General features: G+C 40.0%; 2 protein-coding genes across 3 annotated transcripts in view; one reads left to right on the top strand and one right to left on the bottom strand.

Moving 5' to 3' along the window:
* Positions 1 to 727: 727 nt before the first annotated feature.
* LOC115470785 (heat shock factor-binding protein 1-like) lies at positions 728 to 10406 on the bottom strand. 2 transcript variants are annotated; one of them, XM_030204310.1, is made up of 4 exons: positions 10257 to 10403; positions 6487 to 6553; positions 3301 to 3392; positions 728 to 2313 (listed from the first exon to the last, which is right to left on the bottom strand). In XM_030204310.1, the coding sequence occupies exons 1-4, from the start codon at positions 10299 to 10301 to the stop codon at positions 2302 to 2304; spliced, it is 216 nt and encodes a 71-aa protein (XP_030060170.1). In that variant the 5' UTR covers positions 10302 to 10403; the 3' UTR covers positions 728 to 2301. The 2 variants fall into 2 exon arrangements, with proteins under 2 accessions (XP_030060170.1, XP_030060172.1); XM_030204312.1 differs by lacking the exon at positions 728 to 2313 and adding an exon at positions 2543 to 2572 and having other exon boundaries at positions 10257 to 10406.
* LPCAT2 (lysophosphatidylcholine acyltransferase 2) overlaps positions 10396 to 17297 on the top strand; it is a 157433-nt gene continuing 150531 nt past the window's right edge. Inside the window, exon 1 of the mRNA XM_030204309.1 lies at positions 10396 to 10688. Coding sequence (XP_030060169.1) covers positions 10410 to 10688 — 279 coding nt within the window. The 5' untranslated portion in view covers positions 10396 to 10409. The remainder of the gene's footprint in view (positions 10689 to 17297) is intronic.

Raw genomic sequence — 17297 nt, 5'->3', positions numbered from 1 at the left:
CCCCAACTGCTTTCACTTAAATTAGGGTACCATGGTAAGAACTTGCAAGTCTCATTATTTAGGGTACACTAACTTTCTCAGTATCTTATATAAAAAGAGGCCTACAGGTTTTTTTGTCCATCCTTCTGTAGCCACATTTGGGTCCATCTCTGCTTCAATGAATTTGGATTCACACCTTTTTAAAAAAAAAAGTAAACTACTAGATAGGTGAAAAAAAAAATAACAATTTGGGTCAAGAAAATGTTTCTAAAATTGTTTACTTGTTTATATTTTGCATTATAGAGTAGAGCATTTACTGGTTGTACTAATTCTTGAGCTTCCATGAGGCTCCTTAGATACTGATGTCACCAGCCAATCCAGCAGTAAATACTATACTAGTTAAGCTTACACCATAACACCATAGATGACAAATCAGTGCATTAGTATAAAATACAAAAAGCCATAGTTAGAGAGTCCATATAAATATTACACATATTTATAAAGTATGTACTGTATTAGGAAATACAGAGGCAACGGAAGAGATGACATTTGTATTATGAATGACCTCAAATTGATGGAAAGTGAACAAACAGAACAGTTTTGACTAAGAGTTAGGGGTCTCTTACTAAAAGATTAGAACGTTATTTGCCTCAACATCCATTTCTTCCCCATGGGCCCTGCTAGAGATGTGTACTAATCTTTAGTAAAAGACCCCCCCCCTTTGACAATTTTAGGACAAAGGCCATGGAAGATCTGATAGATTCTTTATTGCAGCAATTTGTGAAATAATACACTTGAAGAGAATGGCTTTACTGAAAATGGTAGGTGTACTATTTAATCTTAAGTTGAAGAGTCATTGTACATGAATCAGTAATATGGAAAAGGTTGCTGAAATTATTCAAATACTGCTGTTTAACAACATAAAATGAATCCTGGTTTAATATCCGTAAGTGTAACTTAATACACAAACATTACATGCTGTGATGAAAAAAATCTCACACTATTTTAAAATTACTACATTCTTACATACTGGAGTAGATTTTCAAAGGAAAACAATTTAGTTACCCTATATGGAGCTTCACATTAATATCTGCCTCTTTAAAAATCTACTGCCACCGAGTGTTAAATGTAACTGTCTAGCTATACTTAGCCACCAAAATTCTGGGCAGTCCTATGAGTGGGGTTAGAGGAAGGACTGGCATAAATCTAGCTGGCTATGCTTGGGTACTCGGAGCTGCCAGCCCCCTGACCCGAACACCAGCATTCTGATTTGCTTAAGAATTCCCTTCCCTCTTGCATTAAACCCAGCAAAGTGATAAAAAAACCTCCCCCCAACACAAAGAATATTCTACCTCACAACCCAACACTCCAAGTAACTCCCCTTCAATCTGGCAACAGAACCTCTCTCTCCAGAGCCTATATGGATTTCCCCAACTTCGTATTTGAACAGAAGATGATAAACATATTTCCTACCTCTAAGATGGTGGTATCAGATGGACTAAAAGGGAGATGCTTATATTTCTTTCATGGGGGTCCCGGGGTTTGAAGGGAAAAAAGGGAGAAACTGAAAGAACAATGAATGCCAGGGTTTGATGGGGTGGGGTCTCTCCCTCCCCCCTCCTAAAAAAAGGAGCTACTTCTTAAATTAAGGAGTTATAGGTTACAATTTTTCTAGAAAACTAAATTATAAACTTACCTAGCTATACTATAGCTAGTTTATCTTCACCCACAACCTAGACAGTAAAATTGCAGCTAAAGTTATTCAAAACCTCATAGTTATTTCAGTACAGTCTCTATTATCCGACCATCGGGCATATCCGACAGACCCCCCCACACACAGTGATGTCATCAAATTGCCATTAAGAAGTGTGCAGGTTCTCTTCCTGTGTTCCAGTTTCACACATTGCTGGTTAGTGCTAATAAACAATACTGTATTTTAAATAAAGACAACTTATGCCTATTCTTTATGCATAAAGTATGTTTTCCATGCAGTTTTTAAAGGGTTACCATTGTTTTCTGTATTATCAAACTTTTCATTTATCCGACAATGGCTAAGTCCTGTTTTCATCGGATAATCAAGACTGCACTGGTTATCAGCCGCTCAGCAGCTTCTTGAAAAAAGTCAGCCCCAGTGCTTTTAGTAAATCAACTTTGATAGTACTGTACAACCACAAGAAATCTCAATATAAACCAAAACAACCCGACATCCAAAATATACATATACAAATAAGTTCTATTACAATACTGAATATAATAGTTGTTTACACACAATTAGTTCACAAATTGTCCAATGGGTCTGTAGAAAACATTTCCAGCACAAAATTATTTGGCAACCTGTTGAAAAGACAAACATAAGTAGATGTCATTGAAAATTGATTTCACTGCAGGAAAAAAATGCAATAATTATAGGGGTGTCAGATATATGAACATCATTTCTTAATTTCATAACAAACTTTCTCATGGACTTGCAGCTTAAAAGCAAGTATATGCAAGCAAATTTATATCTTACTATCTAGAAAAAGGTTCTACAAACAATTAGTTCACAAATTGTCCAATGGGCCTTTACATTTCCAGCACAAAATTATTTGGCAACCTGTTGAAAAGACAAACATAAGTAGGTGTCCCAAAGACAAATGCTTTTGTTACTACAAGACTACAGGCTGCTATTAACATTAAAAAATCCAACTCAGCAAGAAGAAATTATGTCTCACCTGATAATTTTCTCTCTTTTAGTCTAATTAGACCAATCCAGACTATTGGGACTAGTTATAAAAACATATGAATAGAAATACTGGGTCAGACCAATGGTCCATCTAGCTCAGTATCCTGCTTCCAACAATAGCCAATCCAGGTCACAGGTACCTGGCAGAAACCCAATTAGTAGCAACATTCCATGCTACTAATCCCAGGGCAAGCAGTGGCTTCCCCAGGTCTATCTCAATAACATATCTTTCCTACTCCTTTGCTTTTCGTCCTTTTTAGGCATGGATGTTTTTCCCCCTTTGGTAATCGCTGTTGGGCATCCAGATTTCATGACCTCCCTAGTGCCGCTCAAAATATACCCCCTTGCTGTCTAGACGCACTGCAGTGTTGGACATCCCTATTTTGCCTTTGCAAAATCAGGATTTGGACATTTCAAGCACATGGACATCCATTATGGCCTTTTGAGACATCGATATGCTTTGAAAATGAGCGCCTTAATGTTATTCTTAACATTTAAGCTATTAAATAATTGTAAATATGGCTACAACTGAAACAAATTAATCAAAAGCACTATGAAGAAAAAATATTTACAAAATCCTTCTCAAATTGCTTACAAACCTTTTCTCCTTCTACTTCTTCCACTCCTGCTTGAGTCATAAGGTCAGCAATATTCTTCTCCAAGTCATCAATGCGGCCACTCATCTCATCAAGTAATGAAGTTAAAGAAAAGAATTTTCTAGCAGCCTCATGTCTTAACTGTCTTATATTTTCTCAGATCCTTGTTTATGTACACAACCAGATTAAGATGCATTGTATTTTGAAAAACCTGCCTTTGACTATTTTATTGAAGTAATTTCTGAGTGAAAAAGGGGGGGGGGGGGGGGCGCAAAGAAAGCATGTGGAGCATGACTCAAGGAATTCTTCCCAATCTCTTGGTGTGTGTTTCTGACCTGTATGTGTTCGGTTTAAAGAATAATAAAAATGAAACCAAGTGTGACAATATCTAACCATTAGAAGTCATTGTCAGATCTCACTCCCCCAAGTATTGCTATACTTCTCCATCCAAGGTGATAGTATACATAGCAGCCAGAAGCAACAGCACAGTCATTAACCTCATAATTCTATAAAAATTGCATGAGAAAATCTGCGCTCATAATTAAATTGAATAACGAGCTAATTAGCACCAATTGGCTTTTTAATGATTATTGGCACTAGTTAGATTTAATTGGCATTTGTGTGTGATCTGAAAAAGGGAGCAGCTGTGTGAGAGCACCACCTTGATAGGTGAAGCAAAGAGGCACAGTACTCCAGAAGCACACCATAAAGCTAAACAAGTTCTACATCCAAAGCACCACCTTGCCTCCCCCCACCCACCAACAATGAGTGCAGAGCTAGAAAATTTTTCCCATAAAAAGCTTACCATACAGAAACATTTCTGAATACTAATATCAACAAAAACTCTTTCATTCCCAGGCATATTGTGAAGGACTACAACTCTAGAATGGGTTCTCAACCCCTTTAAAAAAAAAAATAAAAAATTGGGGGCACACTTTCACCTTCGCCTGATCCTCATGGCACACCAAACCAAATTTCACAAAGCTGTCATATTTGCTAGTCATAGGCTGCATAACTGTGAAGTGCCAGAAAATGCACTTTAAATTAAAGTATACCAGAGATACAGGAGAAGAAAATAAAGAACCATGTGAGGATTTACTACATAAAGCAGTAAAACAAAACTGTTCCTTTGACCCCCAAGTGCACATATCCTGCCTGTTCCACCCCACTCCCCCACAAATCCAGCTTGTATATCTATCTGCAGCCTCTTTCTGCTCCCTCCACTCACACACACAGCGAGCCTATCCCTCTCTCTCAACCAACCTCCCCAGAATTCAAATGACCAGACTTGTCTCCGTTCCAATACACATTGTTGCTTATTTCTGCCTCACACACCTACAGCCAGCATATTCATCTCTGTCCCATCATCTACTTAACACAACTACAGCCAGCATATCCATCTCTATCCCCCACCACACACATACAGCAAGCTTGTCCCTTCCTCTGATCCCCCCCCAAAGCACATGACCAGCCTCTGCATCTCTCTAATCCCCTAACCCAATGCACACAATCACCTCTTTCTGCACTATCTTGCACAAACATACAGCCATCCCATCCCTTTCTCGTCCCCCCCACCCCCAATTCAACAAGGCCAGCCTGTTCCTCTCTTTTGTCCCCCCCCCCCCCCGCCATGCAAACTGCTACCTCTTTCTGCACCACTCTCTCATAAATCTAGAATTAATATTTACAACAATTTTACATGATTCTGTTCCTATGTTAGACATTGATTTTCATTATGTACAATTAATCAGTATACATTTTTTGGTATGTTTTACTCTTAGATTACAAAACATAATGTGATATCAACATCAATTTTACATGATCCAGTTTCTATGTTAGACATTGATCTTCATTATGTACAATTAATTAGGTTAGTCAGTTTCTGCACAACAGTTTTCTGATCACGAGTTAGCTGCTTAAATATTTTTGATGTTCTCATCAGATTTTACAAGTGGATGACCCTATTTGGTGTATGAGGTATTTACACGTTTTTTTTTTATACATATATCTTTTTAAAAATTGATCATTATGATTTGTTAAATTTAGTGGGAGCAAATGGCTGACCCTGTTTTAATAAAAAGGCCTAATGCATTAGCAATCTAAATTCAGGAGAGAAAGGATGGAGATGCACTGTTTACCTGAGACTGAGACCTTGACGGCAAAATGGCAGCTGCTGCCTGAGGAAACCGTGAAGGAAGCTCTGTCATTGGGCTCTCCCCAACTCCAAAATGGCTGCTGTTCCTCCGGTTTCCCGAGAAAGACCATGAGCAGAAAAGAAGGGGAAACTGGCTGAGAAATCAGAGTTGGCAGTTGGACAGCTGATTTAGACATGCCTTCCCCCGGGTCAGCCATGGATTTATTCTGTTTCTGTGCCATTTTACATATAGTGATGCAACATGACATGCAGCAAGAACAGTGCTTATCTGTTTCTGCAGCACCTCCATGGTGTCAGGACCCAAGAGGCGAAGGGGGCGAGGCAGGGCAGAAACAACCGAGAAGGGGAGCCACAACCCAGACACATCAAAAGGAAGAGAACAAACCCAATACTTCAAGACAAAATAAAGCGGACAGAGGCAGCAGAGCAGAAATTTTAGGCAGACTTACCACCAATGCCCTGCTGAATGTTTTCCACAAAGCCAGTCAAGGGGATGAACAAATTCAACTTTGCTGACCTCCTCAGTAATCTGCTGTCCAAACTCTTTTTTTTTCTTTTTTAGGGAGAGGATGGAGCTGACAGGAGGAGAGACAAGGGGAGGGGGTATCCAGAGAGACAGGGAAAAGGGACAGTGACCTAGAGACCTCTAGGTATGAGTCCCAGGTAGAGATGTAGTACCCCAAGCTCAACTGGGAGCTAGTTAACCAACTAGACCTGGAGCACCTCTGTAATCAGGAGCCATAGAGCACATCTTCGACCACCTGCTGGAGATAGAAAATACTGAACAGCGGGAGCTAGATAAAGAATCTTATAAAACATATCACAATTCTGAGTTGTCTATCTCTACCTGCTGGTCAAAGGACACAATACTGGCTTCTCTGGAATAGTCTACAGTGAAAAGGAATAAAACTTTAGAACATTCACAGAACATTAATTGTTGAAGCCTTCAGGGTTGCTGAAATATGAAAATGTACATCTAAAAACAGAATGTTGTGTAAATGTAGTCTGCATCCACCAAGGCATAAAAAGGATATTTCTTCCAATAATCTGGTCCGACATGGTCTGAAATTTGTCCTGCATCTGTTGAAGTAAAGTCTGTACCTATAAAGAGAAAAATACATCACGAGTTGTATTTTGGTAAATTTTTAGAGGGACTGCCAAAACAAATTTATATTGATATACAGCTGAAAATACTGGCATTAATGGCACCTTGAATAATGTGTGCAGGTCTGGTCACCCCATCTCCAAAAAGATACAACAGAGCTAGAAAAAGGTAGAGAGAAGGTAAACAAAAAAAGGAATTAAATCCACTTCTCTACTTAAAAAAAGAAAGAAATACTGAACAGGTTAGGGCTCTTCTGCCTCAGAAGAAATAACTAAATGCTGATTATAATAAATGTCTTTAAAATCAAGAGTGGGGTAGAAAGAGTACGTAATATTTGAAAGGGTATGCATAATATCCCTAACAGGGAAGGGAAATGGGCCTTGATATACCCACCTTTCTGTGGTTTTTGCAACTACATTCAGGGGCCCTTTTACAAAGGTGTGCAGGCACCTACACCTGTCCAACACGCATCAACAAGTGGTAGAAAATATTTTCTATTTTCTACCGCGGGGCCCTTACCTGGCGATAATTGGCAGTTGGCATGCGCTGCACGCTTACCACCCGGTTAGCGCGTGAGACCTTACCACTAAGTCAACGTGTGGCATTATGGTCTCAGGCCAAAAATGGACGCCCGCTGATTTTCATTTTGCCATATGTCGTTTTTCTGTCACATTAAAAAATCCCCCCTTTCCCAGGTGCACTCAGGAAATGGACCAGCGCGTGTCCAAAACATGACCTTTTGGGCGTGCCTTAGTAAAAGGGCCCCTCAAAGCAGTTTACATAGTATATACAAGTACTTATTTGTACCTGGGGCAATGGAGGGTTAAGTGACTTGCCCAGAGTCAGAAGGAGCTGCAGTGGGAATTAAATCCAGTTACCCAGGATCAAAGTCCACTGCATTAACCACTAGGCTACTCCTCCACTACATGAAACTAACAGGTATGCATATAAGAATAAAGGGGGTCTTTTACTAAGCCACAGTAGCATTTTTAGCTCATCGCAGAACTCAGTTGGGCGTCTTGGCTTTTACCGCCAGTTGATTTCTACCAAGCTAAAAACGCTACTGCGGCTTAGTAAAAGACCCCCAAAATTAGAAGTTATGATTACTATTTACAATGATATCTTTGACCTAGGTTCAATAAACCATTAAAAGAAAAATCAGATTTTAACAAACTCATCAGCTTTTAACTACCTATTTTATGGTTCAGGTAAGTATTTTTTTCTTCCTTTGATTTGATACAAAATCTTACAAATGAATCCCAAGATGATCTGCACATATGAGCTTGCAAATCTTGATAAATCTCATTGTACATACATGTTACCCACATGCATGCACAGAAAATGTTTGATCAGTCAGGTCTAAAAATGCTTGCATTTTAGTCATGTTTCAAACAACAGAGAGGCACTTGAAAGAGTGGCATATATAAAAATAATAATCAAGGTAGAACAATCACACCAAAAATGAGAAGTTTTAAAATGAGCTAATAGTTAAGACTAATATTTTCAAACCTTCATATATACATACATACATTCAGCACACCTGCTGCATTCTCTAGTTTTTTTTTTCCTGAGTGCCATCTTGGGGGTATGCTGCTTCTCTCAACTGGTCCTGATGGAAACAGGGGGAGGATGGTTTTCCTCATAGAGATGTGATGAAGGAAAATGCCAGTGGTTTTGCCAGACAGGTTTGTTGATAAGGAGGGCCTTCAGCCCACACCAACTGTTGCAGCAGTCCCTCTTGGGACTGGAATCTGCAACCTCTTTCATTTTCACTAAATCATTGGCAACTTTAAACTACTTTCATCATTTCCACCAGAAAAAACAATTATTCATTTGCTTCAGAATTTCAGAAAGACAAGTGTACCCAACATCCCAATCTGGACAGCAGAATATGGAAGTTTTCTACTGAGGCAGCAGTAAAAGAAACAGGGATTCCCTGTTGAGATTTGGGTACACTTGCCTTTCTGAAATTCTGAAGAATTAAGACTGCAGAAATATGGATGAGCTATATATTGACTATTGGTTTTAACACAATTTTGAAAGAAGTTCAACATACATTTGCTCTGCTTTGTGTTGTGAAGGATTCAAGCAGCAGGTTTTTTTCTTAGACAGTGATGGAGTTTTTTTTTTTAATCTGTGATCATAGAAACCAATTTTTATGATAAAGGGTGCTAAACCCAATAGAAATTACCCATCCCCTGGACACTCTCAAGGAATTTGCACAATATTGGGGGCGCTCAAGCATCTACGGAGGTGGCTCATATGCCTGTGATGTGACCATTTACTTACTCCCTGTTTATTTTCAAAGATTTGATGTTAATTAAGGTGAGTGCACTGAAGCTTTTTCTCCACCATATTTATGTATCTAATATATATTTATATAATTCAAATGAAGTAGTTGCTTATTTTTCACACTGAAAAGTTTTATCAGAAACAAGCCTTCATCGTGCACATGTCCTGAGGACTCACTTCCTTGATGTTTAGCTGCCAGCTTGCCCACTGGTTCCCACTCTTCCTCCCTTTCAATCAGCAGCTGGTGGATGGTATAATGGGGATTGAGGGATTTCCATGGGTAAGGAATTTGGGCAGCATGTATCTGACTTTTTGTTTCTTTTTGTCTATCCTTTGTGTGATTTAAGCATCCTATTTGATATTGTAGTTCATGTGAATTTTTAGACCATACACCACTTTGATCTTCCAAGTGGTAGTTAAAAGCGGTATAGAAAGTTTTTATTAAAAATAATATGGAAGAAGTTGTCAAGGGATTCCCGCAAGAATATAACTGAAATCTGTGGTGACTCTAGGATGAGGCTTGGAATGCACTAGGAAAGGCAACTGGTGCACCAGAATGAAGACTGGAATAGATGGAGAGAGAGGCAGTTGGAGCGCAAGAATGAGGCTTGGAACGCCCAGAGAAGCTGCTGGAACACTCACACTCATTGGCTGAATACTGAACACCACCCAAAAAAAAAAAATCACAGGATGTTGTTGGGGTTGGGAGTAAATTATGGGCTGTGCGCAAGTAAATAGTGTTGACTCCTGCGGGTACGGGTGGAATAGATCTTAGCGGGTACGGGTTTGATTTCATTGAGGATGGGTGACATTTCTGGCCCTGTTCAACTCTGTATTTCATAGATATCTCCCAAATCCCTGGCAGTTCATAAATCCCAATAAATAAATAAAATAAAGGAATACCAGCTCTGCACTAGTGCCTGTGTTTTTGCTGAAAACTGGAAGAGCTATGATGAGACCACAAATATACCTTTTTTGAATTTCATAAAGGTAGCCACTATCTTCCTTCCCTTTTTGTTTTGTTTTATTTCTATCTATTCCCTCCTCCTATAATCCCCTTTTGTTAGGTTGGCCTCCTGCCTTCTTAAAACTATGTGTGGTACCTACACACTGCTTTGCTAGGCACCAGATGAATCTTCTACCGAGTCGAGATGTTTCTATAGATTTTTCTAAACCTCAACCTTCTAGTTAAAAGGCTAAAACAACACTACTCTAGTTTATAAACGCTGTCATTAATGGGGAGATAAGACAATGACCCCCCCCCCCCCCCCCCAAACACCTGTCAGAAAATGAAGAGGCGGGTTCCTGAACCCCGTTTCTTCCTCTCTCACGTTTACCGCCAGGCCCTCGCTACTGCTCAAGCATTCTTCCGAAGACGTAACAAAAAGTGCATCTTCCCCAACTCACCATCGCCGTCATGTCTTGCACGGTCTTGGGTTCAATGTCCGACATCCTTGTGGCGCGCGTCCTCGCCACTCCAAAATACTATCCCTCCTCAAAACAAAACAAACAGCGCGAAGGCTCCAGTGAGAACAGCAGGGAAGGGAACGGGTCGCTGCGATGTACTTCCGCTCGGCGGCTGCGCGCGCTCAAGCGTCAAATGGGTGTGTTGGTGCTGCGCGCGCCGTAGAAGGAAGAAGCGGTGCTGCTGGTGGCGGCAGATGTGAGCAGCTGCGGTTCTTTGGTCTCTCTCGCTTTCAAGCCAGTATGGTGCAAGTATCACCCGAGAACGAACTACCGCTTAGGCCCTGTTTGCCCAGGCAACTTTCCTTCTCCCCGCCGCTAATCCGTAACCCTTTTATCTACGACCTGAAGTTGACGGTGGCAGACAAGCTGAAAGTAAGCACCTTCTTCTTCGATTACTTCTTTTCATTGACTGTACCTCTGGAGTGAGTGAGGGAGGGAAAAAAAAGGGCGTGGAAGGATGAGGACCGACAAACGTGCGCTGTGTATCATTTCTTAGCAACTTCTGTTAGGAGTATGGGAAGAAGAACTGTAGGAGGTTAGCGGGGTTTATGAAAGGGTTTGTCTAAGTCCCCCCCCCCCCCCCCCCCGGTGCTTACTGCATACATTGTTTTGCTGAACCTGGGAAAGGATTGCTACAGGATCTGTTGCACTACTTCTCACTTTAGATCTGATGTAGTCATCTTTTTTTTCTTCCACCATTGTAGCCTAGGTATTACGTAGATATAGATTCAAATTTCCACTTCCTTCTTTGAATCCCTGGTTAAAACCTGGTTTTGCACTCTTTGGCGCAAGGACCTCCTTGGTCTGGAGGGTAGGAATAATCCATCAAAGCCTAAGGCCTACTGATTGCTAGTTAAACAAGGCACCCCAGGTATAGGTATAGTGCTCCCAAACCAAGTGTTTACAGACACTTCAAAAACATTAGTATGAGGTACAGTACAACCTGCTATTATAGTATATGTGCAGAGAAGGTAGCAGTTAGGGTGAGACCTTTCTTCCATGCACTTCTAGGATATCTTTTTTTTTTTTTTTTAATGGTATTAGAGCTTTCCTTGGATTAACAGTGTGCTTCTAAACTCCCCATGGACCTTACAGCACCAAGTGGATAGCTTCATCCTTGATTCGTTTTCACATTTTTTAGAGATTAGAAATTCAGCTTAAAGTCACTGCACTCCTGTAAACGTCTGTTAGGGCCTCTTATATAGCAAATGGGACTTGTAACCAAAGACAGGTTCCCTCTTGTTCAGGCTCCTATGTCCCAAGGGGTAAGCAGACAGACTGCTGATGCAAAAAAAGCTTGCATTAGAGGTATGTGCTGATGATTGAATGCATAGTTTCTATTGCAAATGTAACACCAAATATATGCTCACTAATAAGCTAACCATATCCAACTTTGAAGCATGCAGAACTTGTGTGCTAATCAGGGTGAATGCACTGGACACACGCCTGCAAGGCTCTGTGCTGAGGGTTGTTAATACTATGTGCATATCCAAGCTCTCCCCTCCCACCCCCCCACCCCAAAAAAAAGCACTGGCATACACGTGCAGGTGCTAGAATGTTCATCTGTGGATAAGACTCAATATTGCAAAAACTTGTACATAAAACTTTTGTAATGCTGATATTTATGCACAGAATAATATTCCAGAAAACAGCTGGTCAGTTCTGTCTGCTCAGTGCAGGATCTATTGCTAAATGCTCTTTTACTAGCGGAAGTGTAATGTGGTTTGCTGATTACAGTGAGATTTTTTTCATACATTGGATGAGCTGTTCCTGTGATAACACTTGTCATTGAAACCAGATGGTAATTCCTGTACAAGAGTGAAAACAATTGTCTTTCATGAAAGTGAACAACATCATATGAAGATGTTTCTTTAATCCATTTACTACTTCATATAAATGCTGGCCTTAAACGTGTGTTGCTATCACCATGACAACCTATAAATAGCTGACCAGGGATGGATTTATACCCAGAAGCTTTGGCTTGGAAGGAAAGTTATACACCAAGCAAATATAAACATGCAGGAAATCTTTTGACAACATAAAAGAATACTTTTATAAATATTAGCAACATGGGAAAGAACCACACCAAAACAGGTAGATTCCATTTTGAGATCTACTAGTAGCCTTGTTTCACCTCCAGTTCTAATGTGTGTTATAGAAGCAGTTAGAGCATGTGGCCCTGCATTGAATAGTGTTTGTTAATCATTTTGGTACATGATTATACTCCTGCCACATGATGGTAAGGATGACCGATTTAAGCTCTTTATTTGATCTTTATCTCTTTCTGCCCCCCACCACCCCTTCTTAATTCACATTCTTCTTTCTGCTATACTTTCTGTCAAATTTTGTAGTTCTTTTCAATTTCTGTTTCTATTTTATTGACTATTGTAAGTTGCTTTGCTGTTCTCCAGTGAAAGGTGGTATATTTATTTTAAGAATCTTCTATCATACACTATCTACGACTCTAGGTGGCTTACAACCAAAATACACAATAATTCAAGACAAGACCTGAAACAGAGATATAGAATATAAAGGGCCCTGTTTACTAAGGTGTACTAGCTAAAACTTAGCACACACTTTTATGCTAGAGACACCCATATATTCATATTGGGTTCCTCTAGTGTTTGCACGTGCTAATTTTTAGCGTGAACTAAAAAAGTTAGCACACCTACAGCGCGGCATAGTAAACAGGGCCCAAAATAAGCATAATATCTAAAAATTATTATAGACCTACATGAATTATAGCAACTCAACTGTCTGGCAAAAGCTTGTTGATGGAAAAATACTTTCAGTTGATTTCTAAAAGTAATTATCGATTGGTCTATTGTAAATTCTGTGGCAGAGTGTTCCATAGTTTTGGCTCAGTAACTGTGACAATACTCTGTATTCTTCTTCTAATCTGACTTATTTTAAAGAGGGCACATCAAGGAGACATTTATCCATCAACCTTAAACTTCTGGCAGATCTATAAAGTCGCAGGGTGTTGGTTAGACACAAGGAAAAGACTTCATAAGATCAACAAGGCAGTTTTAAAGTGTATCCTCCTACAACACACTGGCAACCAATGTAATTGTATCAAAATCAAAGTGATATGTTCATGAGGAGAAATTCCAGAAATCATGAATGCATAGGTAACAAGTAAAACATTACAGTAGTCAAACAATGGAAATATAAAAGCCTATACTACCTTATTGTAACCCATAAGGGGTTAATTAAATTAGTGTACCTGGGCTTCTGGTGCTGATGGGGTTGGAGTGGAATGTTGGGGCTGTGTCCGCCCGGGTTGTTGTTGGCGCGTCGGCGCGTTGGCGCTATAGCGAGGAGTCAGGATACAGGGGAACTGGGGAAGACCCGATTGGCCATTCGTGAGCGTCTGACGTCGCGTCATGACGTCAGACGCACGTTTTGAGACGCAGGGCCTCTGTTCTTAAAGGGAACCGGCTCTTTTAATTTTCAGAGCCGGTTCTGAAGAGAGGAGGAACTCAGCGTGGGACAGAGTGGAGGGGAAGTTTGGAGAAGTGCTCCGGTGCCCTTCCCTGACGTTTTTATTTTATTTTTTTATTTAATTGAGTTGGTGGGTGAGTGACTGGGTGGCACGCGCATGGAAGAAGCCACGAGGACGGAGGAAAACAGCTGATGGCACGAGCCGGTTGCTGACTCGTGCCGGAGCAGCAGGAGGCTCGTGCCAGAAGTAAAAGTGGAGATTTTCGGGTTTCAGAGGGAAAAAGGTACTAATATTTATACTTTTAAATAGCTGTGTATTTTTACATGCTTAAAAAGTGTTTAATATAAGGTTTGAAGGCTTTATGTACATTTTGGGAAGGTGTAGAGTTACTGGGGCTCGTGCTGAGAGCTCGAGCTCTGGGCAGAGTGTGATGAGGTTCTAAACGGGGTCTGTTGGCAGTTGGGAGGTGAATTGAGAGCTGAGCAGGCATATAGTTTGGGTTTCTGTTCAGTGCAGTAAAGGAATTTGTTTTAAATAAATTCAAGAGGTTTGTTTAACTTACTGAGAGGGTGGGTATTGTGACTGCAGTGTGACGATATTAAAAAAAAAAAAAAGAAAAAAAACCCACTTGCGTCTCTTCAAGGCTTTGTAGAAGTGATGGTAGGGGTGAATGGTATCTAAACGAGACAGCTCTGGAGAAGGATTGGTTTTGTAATATTTAATGTGGCTCTGTGGAAAATTAACAGATGGCTGTCATTTTGAAATAAATAAATTTAGGGAAGGAGCTGCTGTGAATTCTGAAAGCAGTATCTTGTGAGGGAGACTTAATAGTGCATCCTTCACAGTTGTCTGAAGACTTGTTATTAGATAGGGAAAACTTTTACTGAGTCACATCTGACACTGCAGAAGCTGAGAATTATTTGGTTGAAGGCGTTCTCAGGCCTTTGTGTCCAATGGTCATAAGGTTAATCCCTATCACTGAGCTTAATAACTCCGGTGACAGGACCGGTCAGTGGGGGTTCGTATATATATATTTAAAATATAGCAATTTAATGGGAGGAAAGCATAGGGATACATAATTATAATTTATTTTACCGGGAAAGCTAGATAGGGAAGTGTAAGAACAAATTTTTGGGTCTGTTTTTCTAAGTAACTTTAGAAAAAATTTAGACAGCCTAGGGTTTTCCTTTATTGATTTTTAAAAGATTAGCGCAGTAGGTATACCAGATCTGTTCCGGACTCCTGAACCTGTTTGTGGAGATGGTACCCAACGATACAAGAAAGATGAAGAATTAAACAAGAAAGCTTGAAGGCCAGCGAAGTTAAGCCAGGAGCGACTACAGGAGGAGACTGAGAGAGAACAGCGCTGGGTAAATAAATAAAACAAAATAAAAAAAACCATCAGAGCTATACTTACCTGTTCAGTACTGAAACACCTGTAGAAGAGAAAAGAGAAAGAAACCACAAAGCATCAAATTCTTTAAGACTGAATATCATTGGAGACAGCAATGTGCATATTTTGCAGTATGTTATATTAAAAATTATTTGCCTTATGAACACAAATACGTATCTGATAATAACTGTTGGGAGCATCCATTCTTAGAGAGTTTAAAACCTGTAAAAACAAAACAGAACATGAGTTAATTAATTTAGTTGTGCGAAAATATATATATATGTGCATCTGGAAATAAAAATAGCAAAATTTATTCAATTTTAAACTCATTTTAGTCATTTGTTTCTTAAATTGTTTATTTACTTTGATTAGATTACATTTCCCTCATCTATTTTAGAAATAAATGAGAGAGGCTAGTTTAATGTCTGTGCTTTAACTCTGTCAGATACACGATGCTTTGCCTGAGGTATGCTAAGGGTATTGTAGGGTAAGGTATCGTGCCCAGGGTGAGTTCACAGTTACATTATGAAAATTATTAAAACTCAAAATCACAAAGATTTTGCAAACACTTGTGTTAACTCCTCCCCTCCCCCCAAAAAACAAACCTTGCTGTACAATTCTCTTATGATAACAAGGTGACCGGGGTTACCCCCAGATACCTCATTTCTCTAAAAATTGGAATATCCCATTGTGAGAAAAGGCATCGGGGAAATTCAACAGATCTGTGTTGTTGACAAATTTAAACTAATAAAACCATAAACCATGTTCAGGTGAGATCTGATGCCTGGGGACTACAGCCACTGTTCTGCCTGTTTTCTTTGCCACATAGTTGTAAATAGTGAAAATATGTATGTTCAGAATGCTTTGGTTTCTGCAGCCCATGATACTATTTAGAGAGAGGGTGCAGTTCTCAACATACCTTTAGAGGCCTATTTTCAAAGCACTTAGCCTTCCAAAGTTCCATAGAAACCTATGGAACTTTGGAAGGCTAAGTGCTGTGAAAATATGCCTTATAGTGAAGTAAAAAAAAAAAATACTACCAATTTTCAGCATCATTTCTGTTAATCATTCACTTTGACATCATGAACATCTTGTATTCTTCAATTTCCTTGGTATGAATATCTTTAGGATGTTCAGTAAAATTTGAGAGAATACCTGTGTAAAAGTGGGAATCTCCAAATTGGGCAGCATGCTATTCTAAAATAGTTGAATTTTAATGCCCCCTTGAGTTCAGATTTGGAAAAGCTAAGTATTTGAATTTGAGATTTAATCTAGTATGTAAATAGGTTCTTGGACCCCCACTCAAAGCTGACTTTGTTCAGGATTTCAGTAATAAAATATGCATGATATATTTATACGTGACAGTCTGGTTCTTAAGCCTACTGTGTGTTGAGTACCTCTTTTCCATTTTCATAAGGTTTTCGGAGCAGAGGTATATTAATCTGTGTTGTAGATCTTAGTGGAGTGTTCTAATCTTGTGTCAAATGTTGTGCACTACTATACAGAAGATCTCAGGTTTGTTTTTACATCAGTTCTTCTGCTCCCTGAGTTGGCTGAGGATAGGGATGTGCAGAGGCAGCAGTCGGTGAATTCAAATATTAAACATGTGCAGGTGCTATATTGATGTAAAAACCCATTCCATATCATCATGCTGATCAATCCATAGACTGGTGGGTTGTGTCCATCTACCAGCAGGTGGAGATAGAGAGCAATCCTTTTGCCTCCCTATATGTGGTCATGTGCTGCCGGAAACTCCTCAGTATGTTCTCTATCTCAGCAGGTGGTGGTCACACACAGCAGCAGCTCTGGCTAGGTCTCCAAGCCTAATCCTTAGGTTTTGTTGAGTACCTGGGGTTTGAGGGCTCTTCTTGAGCAAGTGCAAACCTGGTGGTGCCAGGTCCCTCCTTTTCTCCTCCCTCCCGCTGGCTCCGTTAAAAAAAAAAAAATTTTGAACGTCCTTTAAGGGCATTTATTTCAACGTTTATTGCAGCTGCTCACTGGGACACCAGTTCGTTACAGCTCGGAGCGAGAAGCAGGTAATTTTTGCCTTTTGTAGCGGGCAGGGGGTTCCCCGATTGGTCTCCACGTGGCCTATGGCGTCAGAGGGCGAGGGCGCGAAGAATCGCTCCCCGGACCGCGCGTG

The sequence above is a fragment of the Microcaecilia unicolor genome, chromosome 5 (assembly GCF_901765095.1).
Source record: "Microcaecilia unicolor chromosome 5, aMicUni1.1, whole genome shotgun sequence".
In the NCBI taxonomy this organism is placed as follows: domain Eukaryota; kingdom Metazoa; phylum Chordata; class Amphibia; order Gymnophiona; family Siphonopidae; genus Microcaecilia; species Microcaecilia unicolor.
Note: the sequence above shows the minus strand (reverse complement) of the source record. Positions and strands in the feature narration are given on the sequence as shown.